Below are 23,169 nucleotides of genomic sequence, written 5' to 3' on the forward strand. Positions count from 1 at the left end.
GTATATATGTAATAACAGAATTTGTTTGTGTGCTGGCAAGAATGGCAGGAATGATACAGCAGACTGAGAAAGGTTGATGATCCAGGAAAAGGAGGACCTAAAGAGTAACTTCCTAGGGAAGGAGAGAGGGATGGGATTCAGAGCACCAGTGGAGGGATGGATCTTTGAAATGGACTGTTCTTAACATCTCTTTGGTGATTAGTTAAACTTGAGGTTTGGGGTAAGCAAGGTGGGGTAGTGGAAGGAAACTTTCTTCTCCAGGTAATTTTTCTACATTTACATAAACAAGCAAGTAGTAAATAAATTGTGAGAGAAAATATAAGAAAATAAAACCTGCCAGGGCCGGGCTCGGTGGCTCACGCCTGTAATCCTAGCACTCTGGGAGGCCGAGGCGGGAGGATCGCTCGGGGTCAGGAGTTCAAGACCAGCCTGAGCAAGAGCGAGACCCTGTCTCTACTAAAAGATAGAAAGAAATGATTTGGACAGCCAAAAACATCTATAGAAAAAATTAGCCAGGCATGGTGGTGCATACCTGTAGTCCCAGCTACTCGGGAGGCTGAGGCAGAAGGATTGCTTGGGAGAGTGAGCCCAGGAGTTTGAGGTTGCTGTGAGCTGGGCTGACGCCACGGCACTGTAGCCCGGGCAACAGAGCGAGACTCTGTCTCAAAAAAAAAAAAAAAAAAAGTTAACTTTACACTCATCTATGGTGCTGCAGTCAATAGTACTGTCTAATTTCCTAATCTCTCTGTAAGATTAAATACTTGAACAAATTAAAAGTTGAAGACTAGATTTATGGGTTCAATTGGGAGCTCAACTCTCAGTGTTTTATGCCCTGAACTAGCACAGCCCTGCTAACTGAAATGGGATATTAGTCTGGTAGGTGTTCTAAACCTGCGAAAACTACAGTCCGCATAATGTATGTACTACCGCAGGGTTTCCTGCCCAATAGGGAAAAGAAACGGGGGATTTCTGTGGAAAAATTAAAATTTCCACATATATATTAATAATAACTAACAGGTGTATGCCACCATGCCTGGTTAAGTTTTGTATATTTTGTAGAGATGGGGTGGGGTATGTCTCACCGTGTTGCTCAGGCTGGTCTCAAACTCCTGGTCTCAAGTGATCCTCCCACCTCAGCCTCCCAAAATGGTAGGATTATGGGCATGAGCCATGGAGCAGGTCAGTTTATAGCATTACTGATTAACACCATTACTAGCAGATTTATTAACAATGTTTCTATAATCTTTTACAAATGTCTTAAACTTGTAAATGCAACTATGTATCACCCAAAATGTCAACAGTATAAACTGAATTGACATAATACATGAAATTGTACCATTTCAGGACTTAAAAACAATTTGTAACTGCTGCTGTTTATTACATAAATGCAACTAAGTAGCTACTGTGTGGCTACTTGAGCAACCAAGTGGTGGTGTTAGGTAGCTAGTGAGGGATTCTGGGCCTCCTAGGGATGAAAGTGGGTGCTGTTGCCTTGGTGCAATTGCCCCACCTGGGAAGAAGGACAAGGGTGGGCCCCAGGCCCACATCTTGGTCCTGCCCGATCCTAATCCTCTCCCCAGGGACTGCCATACCTGAGGGAGGAGGGAATACCCTATGAATCAGCCAGTCATAACTTATGGTGCCAGCTATAGAAGAATGCAGAGGAATCTCTAGCCCATGGGCCGAGCTGCATAGGTACTGCAGAGTCTGGAAGTGACCTAGAGCATCCCTCATGCTAGTAAGACTCAGGTCGTGCAACTCCCAACTGTCCGAAGTCGTTCCATGGTGACCTCTGAACCGTGGGGGAGGTCCCTATCCAGGTACTATAAAACAAGATGCAGACCATAGCAGCCCCTTTTTTGGCCCCTTCCTTTTGCTCTTTTCCTGCTGCAACAATGGGTCTGGTTGTCATCTGTGGTGTATGTATCAGGCTCTGTAAATCTATATCTTGCTCTTGCTCTATAATCCTGTCTTTCTCTCCTCAATAAACCTCATTTTCATGCTTGCCTTACTTTGGTGTGTCTGGTCATTCTTCGACCCTGAGCGTACCAAGAACTGACATTTTAGACTGAAACCTGACAGTGGCCAGGAAGCCAAGGAAATGGAAGCATATGTGATACAGAGCTGGTGTATAGAATGGTTAAGGGAGGACATTTGAAAACAAGAAAAAAAAATTGCTATTTCTAATTTAATAGAACACATATCTCCATAAGCATTAATGTGAACATGTATAAAACTATGAAATAGGTTGTCCCCTGAAAATTTTTCCATTAGCGTCTGGTTCATCTAATTACATCTCAAAAGGGCTCTTTCCACAGGTCTGCTGCTAAGTGGTATTTTCATAAACCTTTTTGTTTTTGTTTGTTTTTGCCATCTAATTACCTACTGCCTGACAGGTAAACTGGACAAACAGATGTGGCTCCCCTTTATATTGCCTTATTCTTTTTTTCTTTTCTTTTCTTTTTTGTTTTGAATGTTAAACATTATTATTACTTTGTAGCTCCTTAAAACATTGATGGACAATCAGGTTGTTTTCATTTTTTTGTATCATACAAATAATGCTGCAGTGAATACCCTTGTACACATATTTTGTATAGATTTATCCTATTCTCAATCGACTCTTAGTTATTCAGTACCTACTACGTGCTAGTCATAGTTCTAGGCACTGGATACAGCAGTGCATTAAACATAATTTTTTACCCCAGTGGAGCTCACTTTCTGGTGGGAGGAGAGAGAAGAGTTAAAATAAGTGAAAAGTATGTTAGATGGTGATTAGTGCTATGGAGAAAAATAGGAAATTCTGAGGAGGAAGTTTAATTTTAAATAGGACAATTAAGAGAAGGCGTCACTGATAAAGTGTCATTTGTGTGAAAACCTGAAGGAAGATGGAAACAAATCATATGAATATCGGAGGCAAGAGGATCCCAGATACAGGGAATAGGGCATGCAAATGCCCTAAAGCATGGTCTCATCTGTGGTTTTGAGGGACTTTGTCCAGGATTGGCAAGAAGGCCAGTATGGCTAGAATCCAGAGAGAAGGAAAGTGACAGGAGATGAGGTCAGATCAGGGCAGGCCTTACCAGCCATTGTAAGCATTGTGGCTTTAACTCTCAGGTAAAGTGGGTATCCTTGGGAGGGTTTTGAGTAAGGACAGGGAGTGATTTATGTTTTAAGAGGGTCACTCTGGCTATTGTATTGAGGATAGCCTGAAGGAAGGTAAAGGAGGAAGTAGAGACTAATTAGGTTTTTGCAGTGATGCAGGAATGTTTGGGACAGGATTAAGGAGGTGGTGATGAGGAGGGATTGTTGAATTCTTCTTCTATATTAAAGGTAAAGTGGATGGGATTTTTCTAAGGATATCTCTTAGATATTTGATCTATATAACAGGAAGAGTGGAAGAGTCATTAAGTGAAATAAGGAAGACTGTGGGAGAAACACACTTGGGTGTGAGGGTAAGATCAGGAGCTCAGTTTTGGTCCTGTCAAGTTTGAAATGTCTATTAGACATCCAGAGTGAAGATCTTAAGGTAGTAGTTTGAGTCTCCAGTGCAGGAGAATGATCAGGGCTGGCAATGCAGATTTGGGAATCATCCACATATAGATAATATTTAAAGCCATTAAACTGAGATCACCTAGGAATCTAGTGTAGATAAAAAGATTAGAGGGCTAGGCCTGGAGCCCTTAATTTTTGGCATTCCGAGGATGTAATGAAAAGCAAAGGAGACTTAAGTGGCAAGTGAGGTAGTTGGAAAATCAGTATGGTGTAGGAGAAGTGAAGAAACTTGAGGAATGAGAACAGACTTTTGGACTTACATTGTGGAGGCCATCGTTGACCTTGAGTAGAAGTTTTGTTAGGATGTTGCCGGGGGAAGCCTTGATTGGTATGTTAGTCAGGGTTCTCCAGAGAAACAGAAGCAATAGGAGACAGACAGGTAGATAGATGAGAGGGGATTTATGAGGGAATTGGCTCACACGCATATAGCTTTATTCTTGAAAAGATGTCCTGAACTTACCTTATATTGTAAGTTCTGGCATGTGCTTACACTTTTCTGGAGACATCTATAACTTCCAAAGGTGTTAACGGGGGTTGGTGACCCCAGAGAAAGGACCACTGCATTAAGATAAGCTATCATGCCTGGGCGGGGTGGCTCACGCCCGTAATCCCAGCACTTTGGGAGGCCGAGGCGGGAGGATCACTTGAGGCCAGCGGTTGGAGAAGAGCAGCTATACTGTGCCACGTGGAACCGCGCTGGCTTCCCGTCTCTGCTGGCCCGGGGCTGTGCTCCCGGCGCCCTCCCGCGCAGTCCTCCGAGGCGCGGCCCCAGCAGGGGTCGCTACTTCGCCGCCGCCGCGCCCGCGCCCCGCCCGGCCCGCTCTGGCCGCGCCGGCGCCGGCGGAAGGGGCGGGGCCGGGGGAGGGGCGGCCAGAGGCCTGCAGTCCGCGCGGCCGCGGGGAGGGACGAGCGGCCCTGCGGTCCAGGTGAGTGCGCCCCTGCTGGCGCGCGGCGCCACGCCTGGGCCCTCGCCCCTCTGCTACCTTGCCCCGCGCACTTGTGAAACTGGGGCGGGAGCCCCTCCGCCCGCCCACGCTCCGGCCCGGTGTCCGCGTGAGTCCCCGTAGCTCTGTCAAGCCCCGCCAGCATTGGGACGCCCCCCAAGCCGGGGGCCGCACAGGGGCTGTGGGGAGCGGGTTGGGTAAGGCTGGCTGTCCCAGGGCCCAGTCGCTCCTGCTGGCTCCCAACGCAGACTGGGAACCCAGAGACGTAGTTGTCCGGTTTCCTTTGACCTTGGGAAGCCAGGAAGGTGCACACCCCGCCGGGGTGAGGGGAGCGAGGGGAACCCGACTCTGTCTCAGCCGGCAGCCTCGGGTCTGCAGCAGGAAGGGGATTTTAGCAGCATTAGACCGCAAAGCATTTAGACTAAGTTCTGCATCTTACGGAGCAGTGAACAGGCTCAGGAACGTGGAGCGGTTCTCAGCGCCAAGCAGGTCAAGGACAGCATTGCCTCTGTGTCCCAGACATTGCTTTTCTTACAGCCTATCACCGGAAGCCTCCTGTGGGCTGCTTGTCAGGTCCAGCCTAGTCAGGTCCACACTACTGCCAGAGAGATCTTTCAAATTGCACTCTTATCACTTCCCTACTTACGGTCTTTCGATGGCTCCCGTGCTGTCTGGGTCAGGTCCACGCTTTGATGTAGGAGAGCCTTGGAGATCTAGCCCCTTGCCTATCAACCCATCTTTGTGTGTTTTGTCGTTCATTCTAATGCACCAGTCCTCCTGAGCTACTTTCATGCCACAAGTTTTTAGTTAAGCACTTAACATGTGCCAGACCATATTCTGGGCACTTGGAATTCAGCAGAGGAAAAAATATGAAGATTCCTGCTCTTATGGAATTTATATTCTAGTGGGTGAAACAGGCAAACAAACAAAACACTCAGTAGATTATATAATAGCAGGTGATAAATGCTGTGGGGGAAAGAAAATAGAACAGGGTAAAGGGAATTTAGAGGACAAGATGGAGTGAATAAATAGAGTGGGAATGGGTGGGCCTCACTGAGGTAATGTTTGAGTTAAGAAAGAAGGAGGTAAGGAGTTCCCCATGCGGATATCTGGGGTAAGAGTGTTGTTCCAGGCACAGCTGGAACAAAGGTCCCTACCCTGAAATGTGCCTGTGTGTGAGGATCACAAAGGAGGCCAGTGTGACTGGAGCTGAGTGAGCAAGGATGAGATTGGAGACGAAATGGGCAGGCTAAATCATATAGAGCTTGTGGACCATGGTAGGGACTTTGCTTTTCTCTGAGTGCTTTTGTAGGGTTTTGAGCAAAGAAGTGACGTCGTACGAATTACTTTTTTAAAAGATTCACTCTTGCTGCTCTGTGGAGAAGAGTCTAACAGCCTTTGTAGCCAACCCTAGTGATAGATGATGGTGGCCTGAATCTGTGGTAGCAGTGGAAGTGTCGAGACTCTGGACATGTTTTGAAGATACAGCCAACATGATTTTCTGACAGATGTGTATATGCAGGATAGACTCAAGAATGATGAGGTTTTGTTCTCAGCAATTAGAAAAATGGAGCTACCATTAACTGAGATGGGGAAGGCTGCAGGTGGAGCAGGTTTGGGGTTGGAGCTATATCAGGAGTCTGCTTTTGGACAATTAAGTTTGAGGTGCCTATTATGCACCCACGTGGAGATGTCAAATAGGTAGTTGGATGTTGTGTTAGGTGTCCCCAGGTTTGTTCACTCACTAAGAGAACTCACAGAACTCAGCATATAATCATACTCACAGCTGTGATTTATTATAGCAAAAGGATACAGAGGAAACCAAGCAAAGGGAAAAGATGCATGGGACAAAGTCCGGAGGAAACCAGGCACAGTCTTTTAAGATTCCTCTTCCAGTGGTGTCACAGAATGCTTAATTTCTCTGGCAACAAATTGTGACAAGACATGTGAGATGTCTTGTTAGGAAGCTCATTAGACACTAAGTGCCCCGGGCTTTTATTGGAGGCTAATCATGTAGGCACCCTCTGCCTAGAATTTAACAAAATTTCAGACTCCTAGAAAGCAAGCAGATATTCAGCATAAAAAGCACATTGTTTGTACAAACAGTTTTGGTATAGGGAGCCATTCCTATCAGCTCTGGGAATGGTGGGAAATGGAGTAAGTCCAGTTTCCCAGACACCAAGCAAGAGCCAACCTTGCAAGCAGGCTTTCCTAAGGACAGCAATCTCAGGCCTGCTTTGTTAACTCTTTTCTGCACAAGTCTGGAATTTGGGAGAAGGTTCTGAAATGGGGATATAGATCACAGTTGGTCTATAGGTGGAATTTGAAGCCATGGAAATGTTTGGTGTCTTGATATGCATTTGTCAAAGCTAACTAGTGCACTTAAGAGCTGAACTGGATGAAGTGAATGTAGAAGAGAAGATGACCAAAGACTGAGCCTGGGGCCCTCCAGCATTGAGATGTCAGGGAGAAGAGAAGGAAGCAGCAAAAACGTCTTGAGAAGTAGCAGCACAGAAGAAGTAGGAAGAAAACCAAGAGTAAGGTGTCCTGGAAGCTGAGTGAAAAGGAGGGAAGTGATCAGTTTTCTCAAGTGCTGCTGAGATGGTAAATAAGATGAATACTAACAAATGACTTTTTGGATTTAGAAAATCAAAGGAGAGGAATTGAGAGTATAGACAACACTTTGGAGAAGTTTTGTAAAGAGGAGCAGGAAAAGAGGTAGTAGCTGGGGGAGTAGTAACGAGGATTGTTTATTTGCTTGCTTTTGAATGAGAGAAAAATAACAGTGGATGTTTATTCCAACAGGTGATGGAATGGTCCATTAGAAAGCAAAAAAGTTGCTGTTGTAACTTGTTGTTTCCCCATACATAGGTCAGTTTCAGGTCACCTTTGTTATCAGGACTCTCCATAGGCATCCTCGATCTGGGCTTCAGCTTGTGTAGGGTCCAAGTCTCCTCTGGACCTGCTTTCACTTGTGTTTTCTCACAGCTAGTTGCCCACATTCTGCTTAATTGGCAGTTTCTTGAGTACAGGGGCTGTGTATTTTATACCTATGCCTAGCCAGGCACTTATGTGGACAAATGAGTGAGGGTGGATGTAGTAATGGGTAGAATGCTCATTTTATGTCTAGAAAATTGGGGATGAGAGTGAAGAATAGGGCATAATCTGTGCCCTGTCACTACCCTGAGGGTTTGGGAGATAAGAACAGTCCACCTGAACTAATTAGAAAGTCACAAAAGACAGCATTAGTGTGACCAGATTCTGGGAAAGGGCGTGTGATGCATGGGTTGGTGGAGGAACAGAGTTGGACTTGTGTGGAGTCTGGAAGAAGTGGGCGGGCGGACGCCCAGAGGACAGAAACTTTTTCAATAGTAGAATCCTTTCCCCCCCACCCCAAATAAACTATAAGGAGCCGAGTATTCAACAGCACTGCTTCAAGTAAAGAGTTAGCTCCCTCCTCTGGTACCTCCACTCTCAAGTTGGGAGGGGCTCCTGTGACCAGTTTCAAAGTTCTGAGGCAGAACCTGGGTGTTCAGATGCCTCCCTTGTGGCCCTGCAGGTCCACTGCTAAAATCTACAAATGACCTTCATCTCCAGCAAAAATTAGGTTAGTGTTTTCTCAGGTTTATGTTTTTCACAAATTTTATGTAAACTTCCAGCATTTGCCAGTGTTTGCCTGCTAGAAAGTAAAGACAAAGAGGTAGCTAATAAACACAATGGTAATACTTGGCTTGACATTTTGGTATGTTTATTGTCTTTACATGTGAGTACGATTTTAAATAGTTATTTTTGCTATTAAAGGTTTCCTAATGTAGGTAAACATAACTCCTACTGAGTTATATCTATGTTGCAGAAAGCAACATCATATCCGGGTATTCCTCAAAGGAAACAATGGTGTGATATAAAACTAGTACTTTTAGATGGGGAATGTGGGCACCCAGGATTGACTAATACAGAGACAGGACTTCCCACCCCTAGCTATGGACACTTCCCTCCCTCCTCCAGGGTGTCTCTTAGGATTTCTTTTGTGACAGTTCTTGCCACTCCTACCCTTGAAATTCTGTTATTTTTGGTATTGCAGTAGGTGAAAGTTAGCTTTTGTTCAAGAAAAAATGAGAAAATAAATGTCATGGTATGGCAGAAAGAGCACTGAACTTAGAGTCAAGAGACTGATTGGCGAGCCTCAACTTTGGAGTTAGGATGCCTGGGTTCAAGTGCACTTAGTAATTGTGTGACCCTGTAACTAAGATGGGCTTGTTAGGAGTAAATGAGTTAATATGTGTAGAGCAATGCCTAACCCATGCTAAAAACTATAATCCTTGAGAAGACTTGACATTGGAATCCCAGCTCTGTCATTTTCTAGCTGTATGACTTAGCAGATTCTTAAATTGCTCCAAGTCTCATTTGTACTTATCTGCAAAATGAGGGACCTGCACAAAGTCATTCCTGAGAGGCTGCCCTTCCCCTCTCTGCAGACCCATGTGGCTCTGGGAGGGGAGTATTGTTAGTTGGGTGGAACATGCAGCCAGATCCTAATCTCCAAGGCCTACATATGGCCTTTGGCATCATAGCTGATAGGAAAACAAAAACTAACTTGCTAAAATCACCTAGACCGGTGTTTTCAAACTTTTCTTCAGTTATCCACAGTAAACACGTTTTACATGGTGAGCCAGTGTATATGTGTAATTGTAACAAAAGTTTCATGAAGCAGTATTTACTCTTGCTCTAAGTGATACACTGTAATATTTTCTATATTCTTCAGGTCTAGGTGTTTTTTTTTTTTTGTTTTTGTTTTTTCTTTTTTTGAGCATGGCTTGAACTGCATCAGTTCTAGTTTTTAAAAAGTAAAAATTTTAATAATGAATCTAGAATTTAGGACCAACACAGACTTCTAAGGCTGATGATGGAGAGCTGTGACCACTTATGGCTAACTTACCTGTATGTTTTGTGTGGTTGGGAAGGTATGAGAGGCCCTGCTTACGAGTGAATTATTTTTCTTAAAATTTTACACTGTGAAGGATCTATGCCAAAATATTGACAGTGGTTATAATAGAGTGGGTTATGGGTGGTTTGAATTTTCTTTATATTTTTTCTAATTCTCTCCAGTGAAAATATGCTTAGTTATGACTTTTTAGGGGGCATCTAATATAAATGTATTATTAATGCCCCCGATACTCAGGTAGACCACTGGGCCACAGGCCTGTACCAATCTTTTAAAGTTTTCCCAGGTCCATAGTGGGAAAAAGAAAACAACAGTTTGGCTTCTTATAATGCTAAATTTATTCAATTTAAAGAAGTTCAATTCTGAGATTATGTCCTTCCTACTCTTTGGGCATTGAAATTTTTTTTTTCTAAGTCCACCATGAGGTACCTTTAAAAAAAATTTTTTTTCATTGTAGTGATCAATGAAATACAAAGTCTGGGAACTCTTGAAATATGCTGTTTTCTTCCTTTATTCTTGAGTGTATGAAATTTAAGTTTCTTTCCATTAATAAGTATTCTCTATTAAATTAGAATATGTATAAAAGTAATTTTTGGCAACATTTATCTTGAGGGTACTTCAAGTAGTTTCCAGAAATTATTTTAGAGTACTCTATGGATTTTATAGCATTTAAAAATTACTTCAAATTAGGTTGAAAAACAGTCCTTAAGTTGAATCTGCCTGATTTCTCTGTTAAGATTTAGACTGGGTTCCCAATAGTGGTGAAATAATAAGAGTCGAGCTTTTGTTGTCTGTTGATTCATTCCAGGAATATAAAGCCTAAAATGTTAAATATAAGTTAGAATTAGCTCTGTGTTTTTGAGTGTGCCATACAGATAATTACTGTTGTCTGCTTTGTGATTAATGGAAAGTAGGAAGAAAAAAATCATGAGAATCATCATCAAAGAAGTCAGTCTTAAGGTATATAACCTTGGCAGAAAGGAAAGTCATTTGCAGACTCAAGGTAGGAAGATATTGACTACAGGGAAACCCTTCTCTCTTTACCAAATCCTGATTTCTAAACCCATCTTATACATAATAAGATGGTTTCAGCTGCATTTGAGGTAGCTATAAGAATAGATTGCTCTCTGGCATGTTAGCACCTCAGTGCCTCAGAAAATAATTACCTAGTTTATCTCCAGGCCCCTTCCTTCTCTGCTAGCCAATACCTCAGTTAAACAGTGGGAAAGAGATATAAAGGGATGTAAAATGCAGATCTGGTCCAGTTTGTTCATTCTTAGCTCTGATTTGCTGTGGTTGGAGGTTGAAATAAAGTTTAGAGATTCACTCTGGGTTTTATGAAGTCATGATCTGGTGTCCTTCCTTGGCAAAGTCAGTGTTGTAAGGATGTAACTTAGGTTAATAAACAGTCTTACAGTCTTCTCTCCAGATCTTTTCTCTTTTTTAACAAATCAATGAGAACTAGTGATATTTTTCAGTAGCAGTCAATACCCAAAGCTATTGAGAGGAAGGAAAAGAGTAAAACCAGTGTCTTCACACATATTAGTATCTCACTGGACCCTCACAACAACAACCCTATGAGCCAATAAGTACGTTAATTGCAGCTAGAAGACTCACCGTGTCGTAGTGTATGGCCCTTGGTATGTGCAGACCCATAATGGCTTTTTGTAGGGGAGCATAAGTGCAGTACTAGATATAAAATGTTCGTGGTGTGTATGGTTTATGTTGTAAGAATGCCATACTGCACTTGTGAGATAAAACTGATTTATTATCTGTTTCAGGTTATATGCACCATGGCTATGACTAATGTCAGATTGATTGCTGGTGTTTTAAGAAAGCCAGATGCCTGGATTGGACTCTGGGGTGTGCTCCGAGGGACACCTTCTTCACATAAACTCTGTACTTCCTGGAATCAATACTTGTATTTTTCAAGTACTGAGTTAAATGCATCAAATTATAAAACACTTTTCCATAATATTTTCTCACTGAGACTCCCAGGGCTTTCAATATCTCCAGAATATGTTTTTCCATTTTCCCTAAGACTCAAAGGTAGTGTAAGTTCTAAAAAATCCACTAAAAAGTCTCCACAAAAAGTAGATGAAGAGGACTCTGATGCAGAGGAGGATGACGACGAAATGAGTGAGTCGGAAGAGGAGCTTGAGAATGACCCCAGTGTGGTCAAAGACTATAAAGACCTGGAAAAAGTAGTGCCATCTTTTCGGTATGATGTCATCCTGAAGACGGGCCTAGATGTTGGGAGAAAGTGAGTATGATATGCATTTTATTAGATAATAAATTCATTTGTAGTATTTTAATGCAGCATTACAAATCACTCTGCCCATATTGTGGTGAAGAATAACCAGATATGAAAGGATCTTATAGCTAACCTGTTTCAATTATGTCATTTTATAGATGAGAAAACTGATTTTCACAGGAGTCAGGTGACTGCCTGCAAATTCTATGTATCTTATTATTTCCTTGAACCTAAGACACAGTTGACTGTAAGATGAGCCACTGATTTAATAACAGCTTCTTGAGGAGAAAAGGAATCACCACATTAGATGTATATAGCAAGCATAAAATGCACCTGGATTTCACAAATGCTATAATGTGAGAAGGTACCTCTTAGAAGCAACAGAAGGAGTATGAAGTGGTGGTTAAGAATGCAGGCTTTGGAGCCATGGGGTTTCAATCCTGGTTCTGTGTGTGACTTTGGACAAGTCACTTAAACTCTCTGTGTCTCAGTTTCCTCGTCTGTAAAATGGGGATAATATCCTATTTTTGAGGGTGGATGCTAGGATTAAATGAGTATATATCTATCTAAAGCACTTAAAACAATGTCTGGCACATAGTAGGTACTAAATATGTTGGCTATTATGAAGACAATACTGTGTGTTCATATATAATACCTAGAGGTATTAAGTATAACTTTTAAGGTTTCTTTAATATTCTCATTCTCTCTCTGGTAGACTAATTATATAAGACTAGTGACCTTCATTGTTTATTCATTCCTTTAAGCAATTGGTGTGTGCATATTGCATACAAGGTAAGAATTGTGGTATGAATAAGTGCCAGAGATTTCCTTGTGTGATTTGTACCTTTACAGCCGAAACTAATTTTTTAATCTGTGAAGTTTAAGAGATTCATAAGGACTTTGAGCCATAGGCCCCCACTCTTGGCATCCTGATCAGGATTTGGTGAATGTTCTCTAAAATCTGGTAAACTCATAAGAGGGCCTCTCCTCTCTCAGAGTAGTAGCTGCTGCACTATTATTAAGCCAAACCCTAAATGATAATCACCCGGAGTCCGATCATCAAAAGGGAAGGGCACTGATTTTTGTCTGTATCCTCCCCCTGGTCTAGTTGCCCAGTGACTTAAATTCAGAGAGATCAGCAGCTGTCAGACTGAGATTTCTCTAACCTCAGTACAGACTGGCAGAGGGTTTCTTAATGGGCCTCGCCATGTGTGTGTTGCCTGGTTCTTCTCTTAGAGCACAGAGCAGGTATCTGAGGGGAAGGAAATGCCACTCACTTTGGCAGTCATGAATCACCACAGCCTAGCCATGCAGTTTCTGCACTGGGAATCAGGTGGGCACCCCAGCCCCTGTCCTGAGTGGGACTTATGTGCATGCCAGACCCTCTTAAAGCCCCATCTAAACTAACTGCCCAGTGGTGCTAGCAAATCTTCGCAGCAGTTCAGCATCTATTCAGAAGTGTCCTTTGTTCTCCCTGTTTTAGATACCTGCTGGGGCAGTTGACTTTCACTTTCCCAGTGCCCAAAATGGAGACTTTGTGAGGAGTGACTGTCAGAATAAGCATTAATAGCAAATGTTTTTCTCAAACTTGTATACAGTTGACCCTTGAACAGCATGGGGGTTAAAGGTGCCACCCTCTGCCCCCACGCAGTCAAAAAAGCAATGCATAACTTTTGACTCCCTCAGAACTCAACTACTAATAGCCTACTGTGGACCAGAAGCCTTACTGATAATAAACAGTTAACCCATATGTTTTGCATGTAATATGCTGTATTCTTACAATAAAGTAAGGTAGAGAAAAGAAAATGTTAAAATCATAAGGAAGAGAAAACATAGTAACTATTCATTAAGTGGAAGTAGATCCTCATAAAGGTCTTCATTCTCCTCGTTTTCATGCTGAGGAGGCTGAGGGAGGGGTTGGTCTTCATGTCTCAGGGGTGGCAGAGGTGGGAAAAAATCCACAAGGGTCAGTTGTAATTGTCTTGAATATATTTATTTATTTATTTATTTTCTTGGAATACTATGTACAGCTTTATATCAAGTTTTTGAAAATTTAGAAGATAGACATTATTTTCTAGAAAAATATTAATACCCATATTGACTTAAACAAAAAACCAAACACAATAAACAGAATAAATTTAAACAATCTAAACTTAAAAATACAATAGGCTACTGAGAGCAACTTCTACTAAAATTTAAGACACAGGGTAGTTACTAAGTTGTATGAAACAGATACCAGAAACGTATAAAATGCTTCCAAACCAATCTCAGACTAGCAAAACCCTCCTACCAAAATTCACTAATTAACTAATTAATTAAACAAAAGGCCAAGTTACCACTGACATAGGAACAAAAATTCTAAAAGAAATGTAAGAAAATTAATTTCTGCAAATGTGCTTAAAAAAATAACATATCATGACCAAGTAAAAGACTTATTTCATGAATTCAAGAACAGCTCAACCTCAAGATATTTACTAATATATTTCACTGCATATTAGTAAACAGAAAACATATACAGTAACTACGATAAATTCTGAAAAATAATTTTAAAGCACTTTGCCTTTTTTTTTAATAGCCAAGTGGAAGATGCATTCTACAAAGGTGAACTCAGGCTGAATGGGGAAAAATTATGGAAGAAAAGCAGAACGGTGAGATATTAAATCTATAATGACAGCCAGATGTTGTTGTCTGTTGCTCTGACAGTACTTGTTTAAAATGCTGCCCCAAATTTCCCCTCACACTCCTTCCCTTCTCTGAGGTCCTCTGTGGTCCTGGTCAACCTAGTGGGAATCACCAGGCTTTAGTCACATAGGCCACTTGCACTTTTGCAACCTTAATGACCTTGTGATGAAGTTTCCCTCTTTTGTTTAAAATTTTAGGATAAACCACTGTCAGGACTGACAAAAATCCATTAATTAATGTCATTAATGTTAGCCCTCATGGAATCAGAATAAGTAGATTACAAAGTTGGGTGTGGTGGCACATGCCTTTAATCCCAGCACTTTGGGAGGCTGAGACAGGATTGCTTGAGCTCTGGAGTTCAAGGTTGCAGTGAGCTGTGATTATGCCATTGCACTCCAGCGTGGGTGACAAAGCAGGAGCCCATCTCAAAAAAAAAAAAAAAAAAAAAAGAAAGCAAAAAGATTACAAAGAAACATTTGATCCATGTAAACGTATTCTTTGGCCTGGTATTATCTGAGCAGATGTGTCATTTTATTCAGCTCAGCAGTACTCACTGAGCACTTGGTGGATGCAGTGCTCTGTGTGCAGGGCAGCTATCAAAAAGAAAGTTCTGGGTCGGGCGTGGTGGCTCACGCCTGTAATCCTAGCACTCTGGGAGGCCCAGGCGGGCAGATCGTTTGAGCTCAGGAGTTCGAGACCAGCCTGAGCAAGAGCAAGACCCCCGTCTCTACTAAAAAAGTACAAAAAATTAGCTGAACTAAAAATATATATAGAAAAAGCTGGGCATGGTGGCGCATGCCTGTAGTCCCAGCTACTCGGGAGGCTGAGGCAGGATTGCCTGAGCCCAGGAGTTTGAGGTTGCTGTGAGCTAGGCTGATGCCATGGCACTCTAGCCTGGGCAACAGAGTGAGACTCTATCTCAAAAACAAAAAAAAAAAACTGTATTTTCTGACAGTCCTGTAATCAATATTATTGTTAAGTAAAAGAAGTCAGTTACAAGAAAATGTATTTCCAAGATCCACTTTTGTAACAGTAAATCATATAAGAGTTTTGTTAAAAATGTATTTTTGGCCAGGCACAGTGACTCATGCCTGTAATCTCAGCACTTTGGGAGACCAAGGCAGGAGGATCACTTGAGTTCAAGACCAGCCTGGGCAACATAAACCTTATTTCTACAAAAAAATTTTTAAAAATTAGCTAGGTATGGTAACATGCGCCTGTCATCCCAGCTACTTGGGAGGATGAGGTGGGAGGATCGCTTGAGCCCAGGAGTTTGGGGCTGCAGTGAGCTATGATCATGCCACAATACTCTAGTATGGGTGACAAAGCTAGACTCTGTCTCAAATATACACACACACAATATATTTCTTTTTTGGTAAAAATACATATATGCATACATCTGGAATTAATATTACTATTAGTATTTACCTATGAGTGGGACATTATGAGTTGTATTTTCTTCATGCTTTCTATTTTTTGATTTCTTACCATGAGTATGTATCACTTTCATAATTGGAAAAAACTGATAGTAAAAGTTAAAAAAATAAAAAGAGGTATAAAACAAAGAGCCTTAAAAAGTTTGAAAGACATAAGACATATAAGGTATTAGAACACATAATCTAACTCTTAGTGTCCAGGAAACCAATGTTCCAGAGAAGTGAGACACACTTTTGGAGGTTGTTTTTATTTCATCTTCTTTCATATTTCAAAACCCGCCCCCGGGGTTGGAGGATCTGAGCTACATCCTGTTGCCCTGGGACCTGGGACAGTGAGGTTGCAGCTGGCATCTGGGGATGGGCACTGGGGCTTCCTTCAGTCCTTGCTCCCTGAGATCATACAGGTTCTTGCAGCTGTACAGACAGGACAGGGAACTCCCCGTGATTGTCTCAGCCCCCGCGTCACAAGGCCCGGGCGATCCCTCTGACAGCACTTGAGTGGGGCGGTTCAAACTGCAGCTGTGAGCCATTGCTCAGTGAGTGAGCTGCTCGAAGTCAGCTGCTCCACATAGATGCTGCTCCTCCCGTAATTGCTTTTTCCTGACTTAGTCTGCCCTCCTCAGCCACAGTATTCCAAAGACAAGATCTGTTCTTGGAGTAAGGAACGACTGCTCCCTGAACACCTATCTCCGCTGGGGCCTGATTTACAAACCCTGCAGGTCTATTTCTCTCCCCCTGCTTTGAGATATTGTTAACTAAAGCCTAATTGCTGGTTCTTCCTTCTGCCTTGGGTGTTCTGCTATCTTGGCTGCCTTCCAAATTTCTCCTGAGGGTCAGCAAAGGAAGGGGCCAGTATTAACACTCGGGCTGCCTTGTTACTAGGAGGCCTGGTAGCCATAGAAACTGCAGCTAATGGGAGATTTGAAATGTAGATATTGGGAGCAGCCCCTAATCCCAGGCAGTTTTGCTTTGTGTCTGCTGAAGGACAGGGCCTTGGAGGGGAATAAAGAATGCCTCGCCTTCCTTGGCCTGCCCTGTGGAGTCTGCCTGGCTGCGGGCCCCAAAGGGTCAGGTGCTTGTCTAATGCTGGAGCTCTAACCCTGGCTGCCTGCAGCTGAGCAAAGCTTTTCTGTGGGCTGCAAACCAGGTGGGACCCAAAGTGTGGTAGGTACTGGGTAATTGTTGACTTAAACAGCGGGTGTGTGGAGCCCAAGTAGAGGGATTGAATCCTCCCTAAACTCATCTCTTCCTGGGATCAGCTGGGTAACAGAAAAATACCCCTTCCCTATTCTCTGCCCTAGAAAGAGGCTCCCAGAAGAATTTGCTTTTGAGCTACACACTAGCCTGCTCTTTTTTTTTTTTTTTTTTTTTTTTGACAGAGTCTTGCTCTGGTCCCTGGGCTAGAGTACCATGGCATCAGCCTAGCTCACAGCAACCTCAAACTCCTGGGCTCAAGCAATCCTCCTGCCTCACCCTCCCAAGTAGCTGGGACTACAGGCATGTGCCACCATGCCTGGCTAATTTTTTCTGTTTTTAGTTGCCCGGCTAATTTCTTTTTCTTTTTTTTTTTTTTTGAGACAGAGTGTCACTTTGTTGCCCTGGCTAGAGTGAGTGCCGTGGCATCAGCCTCGCTCACAGCAACCTCAAACTCCTGGGCTTAAGCGATCCTACTGCCTCAGCCTCCCAAGTAGCTGGGACTACAGGCATGCGCCACCATGCCCGGCTAATTTTTTATATTTTTAGTTGGCCAGATAATTTTTTTCTATTTTTAGTAGAGACGGGGTCTCGCTCTTGCTCAGGCTGGTCTCGAACTCCTGACCTTGAGCCATCCACCCGCCTCGGCCTCCCAGAGTGCTAGGATTACAGGCGTGAGCCACCTCGCCCGGCCCCGGCTAATTTCTATTGTTTTTTTTTTTTTTTTTTTTTAGTAGGGGGGGGGTCTCACTCTTGCTGAGCTGGTCTTGAACTCCTGAGCTCAAGTGATCCTCCGGCCTCGGCCTCCCAGAGTGCTAGGATTATAGGTGTGAGCCACCGCGCCCATCCAACCTGCTTTTCTTTTAAGGGGCAGATATCATGCACAGTAGATCTATGAAAGGATACACAAGAAGGGTTGCCTTTTCTTTGTATACCCTTTTGTATTTTCTAAGTTTTGCATCAAATGTATTTATTACTTATTAAAATGAATTTTAGCTGATTGCAGTGGTGCATGACTGTAGTCCTAGCTACTACTCAGGAGGCTGAGGCAGGAGGATCGATTGAGCCTAAGGCTGTAGTGCACTATGGTTGCACCCGTGAATAGCCACTGTACTTCAGCCTGGGCAACATAGTGAGACCCCATCTCAAAAAAAAAAAAAAAAGAATTGTAATGAAATTAAAATTAGTAATAAAAGTTATGCCAAAAAAGGTAAAACAGAGCTCCCACACCTTGTATTTCTAGATAATTTTTTTTCTTTTTATATCCACACAGGCTAAGGTGGTCATTTTTTAAATTGAACCCAGAAGAACTACAGGAGAGTGGAAACTCCCCCCCCCTCCCAGTAATGCCTGTGTCAGTCCATCCTTCAAACCCAAGGGGAGAATCAGGCTTGATACCTAGGTGTGATGTGAGCCTTTCTGCTTCTCAGTCCAAAGGGGTGGTAGTTAATGGTTTAAAATATGCATCTTTGGGAGTTTACTATCCAGCTACTCTGGGCTTCCCAGATTGACCAGTGCAGTGTTGTGGCAAGCAGGTATGCATGCCCATGTTGACTGAGTATTGGGCCCGCAGAGGTCTTGAGTGGGTAGGAGAACAGATAGGGGCCTGCCCAGGTGAGATACCATAGGTTTTGACAGTCTGAAGTTATGTCCGTCTCAGAAAAATTAATTGGAAAGTAAGGTGAAAGTCAGCATTTGACACCATGTTTCTTTTTTTTTTTTTTTTTGAGACAGAGTCTCACTCTGTTGCCCAGGCTAGAGTGAGTGCCGTGGCGTCAGCCTAGCTCACAGCAACCTCAAACTCCTGGGCTTAAGTGATCCTCCTGCCTCAGCCTCCCGAGTAGCTGGGACTACAGGCATGCGCCACCATGCCCGGCTAATTTTTTTTTGTATATATATATTTTAGTTGTCCATATAATTTCTTTCTATTTTTAGTAGAGACGGGGGTCTCACTCTTGCTCAGGCTGGTCTTGAACTCCTGACCTCGAGCGATCCACCCGCCTCGGCCTCCCAGAGTGCTAGGATTACAGGCGTGAGCCACCGCGCCCGGCCGACACCATGTTTCTTAAACAGAAGCCCTTCAGTAGGCTTTTAAATGGCCATGTGTGCCCACTTAGAGTCAGTGGCCACTCGTGGAGTCATGCCCCACCCTACATTGGACGCTGAGATGCCCCATCACCCCTGGCTGTGCTATAGTAGAAGCAGCAGCATGTGGCAGCTGGGTCCCTTTAGCCCCCTCTTGAGTTTCTGGGCAGATGCCCTGAGAGCCTTAGCTGCCTGGACCAGGTGTCTGTCATGGGCTGTCCACACCCTAGGCACAGGCCTGGGGCCTGGGGCCTGGGGCCTGGGGCCTGGGAGCTGACACGACTGCCCTAGGGCATGCTTTGCACTGGCTCAGTCCAAAGCTCCCTTCAGAGCAAAAATGGGTTTGGCCTCAGCCCTTTTAACACACTGAAGCAGCATCCAGCTCTCCCCTTTTTTGTGAGTTGAGGCTTGTCTCGTTGATTATGTGGTGTCACTGGGGCCAGCCAACACTGGAAAAGGAGTTTCCTCCATTTCTCTACAGCTGATGCTGTTCTACAGTGACTAATTTCCAGCAGACTGCCCATCCCCGTTTATGTAGCTCATCTGGGTTGAAATCAAGGAGAAGTGTGTATTGGAAATTGTCTTCCCCGTGCATGTAGTTAGTGATTACTATACTCATACGAAGACTGTGCCCCACTTCCTTTGTCTTTTGCCAGTGTTACCACAATATTAAATATGTCCATTCACATACGTCCTTCAGTCACCTATTGATGTAAGTATTCGAGCTGCCGTCCACAGGGACCGTCCATGGGCAGCCCGCTGTCTAGGTCTGAAGGAAGTCTGCCAGTATTGAGCCCTGTGTGAGGAACCCTCCCGGTGAGGCCCGTCCATGCCGAGGCACTGGAGAGAGGTGACAGTTATAGAAGAGTCAGGGTCTGTCCCACCTGCCCCTCCTCTGGATGGTGATTGCCTGGTAGAAACTCAAAGCAGGAGTGTTTGCATTGGCCTGGGATTCCCAAAATGTAATAAAGTCTCCATTGCTTTTCAGGTGAAAGTGGGAGACACATTGGATCTTCTCATTGGAGACGATAAAGAAGCAGAAGCAGAGACAGTGATGCGGATTCTCCTGAAAAAAGTGTTTGAGGAGAAGACTGAAACTGAAAAATACAGAGTGGTGTTACGACGGTGGAAGAAGTTAAAGTTGCCTAAGAAGAGTATGTCTAAATAAATGGATTGCTTTTTAGTGATAAAGCTGCTTTCTAGTGGTGGGGGGAAGGGGCCAACTTAAGAGGACATTTTTATTAAAATAAAGTTCTCTTACCATTTGTGGAATCTACTGAGCCATTTTGTGGAAATTGGGATCTATATCTTGGAGACACTTCACTTGGCCTGGGTTTCCCGCCCAGGCTTGATTTGTGCTTCTTTTGACACAATGAGGACATCAGCGTGGGGGCCCTTTGCCCAGTGAGATGTGTGCTGAATTGAACTAAGCCCAGAGAGGGTTTTAATGACTTGCCTGCTGTTTCCCACATAAACTACCTCAGGATTCATTGTAAAATAAACCAGCCTTGTTGTTTCTTAGTGTTTTTGTTTAAATTTTTTCCCTGTCCAGGCTGGGAGGCCAGCTTCCCTGGGTTCAGGCTTTTTGAGACAAAACCAAGCAAAGTCAAGGTCACCCTTCAGACAGTCAGGGGAGAAGCACTGGGAGAGCCCTTTCCCCCAGCTGCCCTTCTGAACGACTAACTTGCTGGCCTTAGTTCCTTCAGTTTGTCTTCAGAAGTCTGGATGAGTAAAGTCGTTCCAACTAATTAATTCCGAACAGCTGGGTCGATAAACTAAGGCAGCCAGAGGCTTGTTTTGTGTGGCCCTCAAGCCAAGAATGGTTTTTGCATTTTTAAAGGGTTTAAAACAGAAATAAAGAATATACAACAGAGCCCTTTTGTGGCCCACATAAGCCTAAAATATTTACTATCTGATACTTCACAGAAAAAGTTTGATGACCCCTGGTTTAGGGTAACACATAGATTTTATCAACGAATAGAAATGAACCAATTATTCTAATTCTCAAGAAAGTGTTATAAAAGGGACCAAAGCCTTAAATTAGTTTGGGGGCACACACATAATATACATCGTCTCAGCAAAGGGCATGTGCATAAATAAGTTGGTCTGTAGATCCCCAGGAGCTGTTTGCTAGCGCTTGGAAGGGTCAGCTCCACTAGGAGACTTGTTAGGTTGTGTCATGTCAAAAAGACTTGGCTGTTTCTGGTCTCTTTTATCTGCCCTCCAGGAATTCCTGAGAATCGTTAACTGCCATGAAGAGATACTTCTGTAGACCAAAGCAGTGGATGCTTGGGCCCATGAGTCTGAAAGTCTTTCACCAGCTCATTTTTCAGAAGCCTCAGGAAAACTGATTTTTATTTTAAGCTTAAACTCTCAGGAAGAAATAATATATACTATGCAGTGTAACAGGGAATTTTCCTATTTTACCACTTGTTAATTTGGCTCTACTGAGTAATCAGTAACAATTGTATGTTTAATTTCTACATGAGTTAGTTATGAATTTGGGAAATTAGATGTCCATACTTTTTCTCATTTTCTTCTCCTCCCCCCCACCTCTGCTCACCGTTACCCTCTCTCTCACCCTCCCTTGACTTCTCTTTGGAAAGGGACTAGAAAGCCTAGGAGGTCCTGGTTGGTGAGGGCAGTACGATCTAGTGATAAGTCAGGGTCCTGGGTTAACAGGCCCAATCCTGCCATTAGCAAGTTGGGTTACTTTGGTCATAGTTTTACCTTAACCTCTCTAGCTCAGTTTCCTCACTGGTCAAATGGAGATCAGGATACCGATTGCTCTACCTCGTGTCTTGAAGGAGAAAGAACGTTAAAGCATGTTGTGAGAGGTAAGACAAGTTGACAGTAGCTACGAAGCAGGAAGGGCCATTTGAAAGGCTTTTTGAAGCTCTGTTGTTATCAGTACCTCAACTTAGCTGCTGGGCAGGGTTTGACCCATTCCAAACTTCTATTTTTTAAAAATCAGACTAAGAAAAAGACATCCGATGACAGAGAATGTTGGTTTGGTCTTAGCCCATGGCAAAAACTGATCTCTCATAGTCATCTATACTTGGAACATATTTATAAAACAGTAGCAGAAACCAAACAATACATAAGGATTTATGGAACTCTTGCACTTAACTCAGCCCAAAGACAGCTGCTTTTTAATGTGGTCCTGGCAAGGCCTCAGTGAAAATGTGATCAACATAATGAAAAGATTAAAGGAAAAATTTCTAATGCAGTGGTTCCCAACTGGGGGTGATTTTGCCCCCTCCTCTCCAGAACATTTGGCAGCATCTGGAGATATTTTTGGTTGTCGTGAGTGAGGGGGTGCTGTGGGAATCTAGGGAGTAGAGAAACCAGGGATGAGGCTGAACATCTACAAGGGACAGGATGGCCCCCACAACAGAATTATCTGACTCAAAATATCAATAGTGCTAAGATTGAGAAAGCCTATTCTAATACGATGACAAGGAAGAATTGGTTTTTTTTTTTTTTAAATATATAGTTCTTGCTTTCCCAGGGAAGTCTGAAAATATTTCTAGTGTATGTTTGCAATTTTAAAAGGATGAACAATTTAAAGTTATGGCTTTTGGAAAAGGCCTATCCAGCCCTTTTACCAGTAATGGTAATCCTTTGAAAAGAAATATTAAATATCTCTCCTCTAGGAAACATGATGCTAACTGCATTTCCCTGCCAAATAGCATTTATTAGCTTTCTTGGAAAATTACATAGATGGATAGGCAATAGTTTGATTACCTTTTTAGCATTTTAGGGAGAAACGTAGACATTTGGGGAATAATTCTTTTTTTTTTTTTTTTTTTTGTTTATATTATAATTCTGTCCAGCACAAGGGGAATAATTCTTAAGTCATAGTTTATATGGGCAATAATCACTGGAGAGACAAACATAACTAACATTTTTCAAGAAAATCGAAGAAAACATTTCAGTTGGGGTAGTGGTGTATGTTCCATGAACCTTCTATAAGGGTGTACAATGTGTTTCAGGCAAGTAAAAGGATGCTCTGCTAACATTCTGCCTTATCTTGGTCATATGTATTTTGGCTTTCAAAAAGTTACTGTTAAAGGATTA

The 23,169-nt window shown here is 43.0% G+C and overlaps 1 protein-coding gene across 2 annotated transcripts; it reads left to right on the forward strand.

The window, feature by feature from the left end:
* Positions 1 to 4,426: 4,426 nt before the first annotated feature.
* On the forward strand, positions 4,427 to 20,610 carry MTRES1 (mitochondrial transcription rescue factor 1). 2 transcript variants are annotated; one of them, XM_069488280.1, is made up of 4 exons: positions 4,427 to 4,478; positions 11,220 to 11,701; positions 14,268 to 14,340; positions 20,078 to 20,610. In XM_069488280.1, the coding sequence occupies exons 2-4, from the start codon at positions 11,232 to 11,234 to the stop codon at positions 20,255 to 20,257; spliced, it is 723 nt and encodes a 240-aa protein (XP_069344381.1). In that variant the 5' UTR covers positions 4,427 to 4,478; positions 11,220 to 11,231; the 3' UTR covers positions 20,258 to 20,610. The 2 variants fall into 2 exon arrangements, with proteins under 2 accessions (XP_069344381.1, XP_069344382.1); XM_069488281.1 differs by lacking the exon at positions 4,427 to 4,478 and adding an exon at positions 4,508 to 4,605.
* The last annotated feature ends 2,559 nt before the right edge of the window (positions 20,611 to 23,169 follow it).

Source organism: Eulemur rufifrons, chromosome 15 (assembly GCF_041146395.1).
Source record: "Eulemur rufifrons isolate Redbay chromosome 15, OSU_ERuf_1, whole genome shotgun sequence".
Lineage (NCBI taxonomy): Eukaryota > Metazoa > Chordata > Mammalia > Primates > Lemuridae > Eulemur > Eulemur rufifrons.

Coding starts and splice junctions, on each gene's coding strand:
- MTRES1 (XM_069488280.1), top strand. CDS start 11,232: ATGGCTATGACTAATGTCAGATTGATTGCTGGTGTTTTAAGAAAGCCA. Junction 11,702..14,267: donor GGCCTAGATGTTGGGAGAAA/GTGAGTATGATA, acceptor TTTTTTTAATAG/CCAAGTGGAAGATGCATTCT. Junction 14,341..20,077: donor TATGGAAGAAAAGCAGAACG/GTGAGATATTAA, acceptor ATTGCTTTTCAG/GTGAAAGTGGGAGACACATT.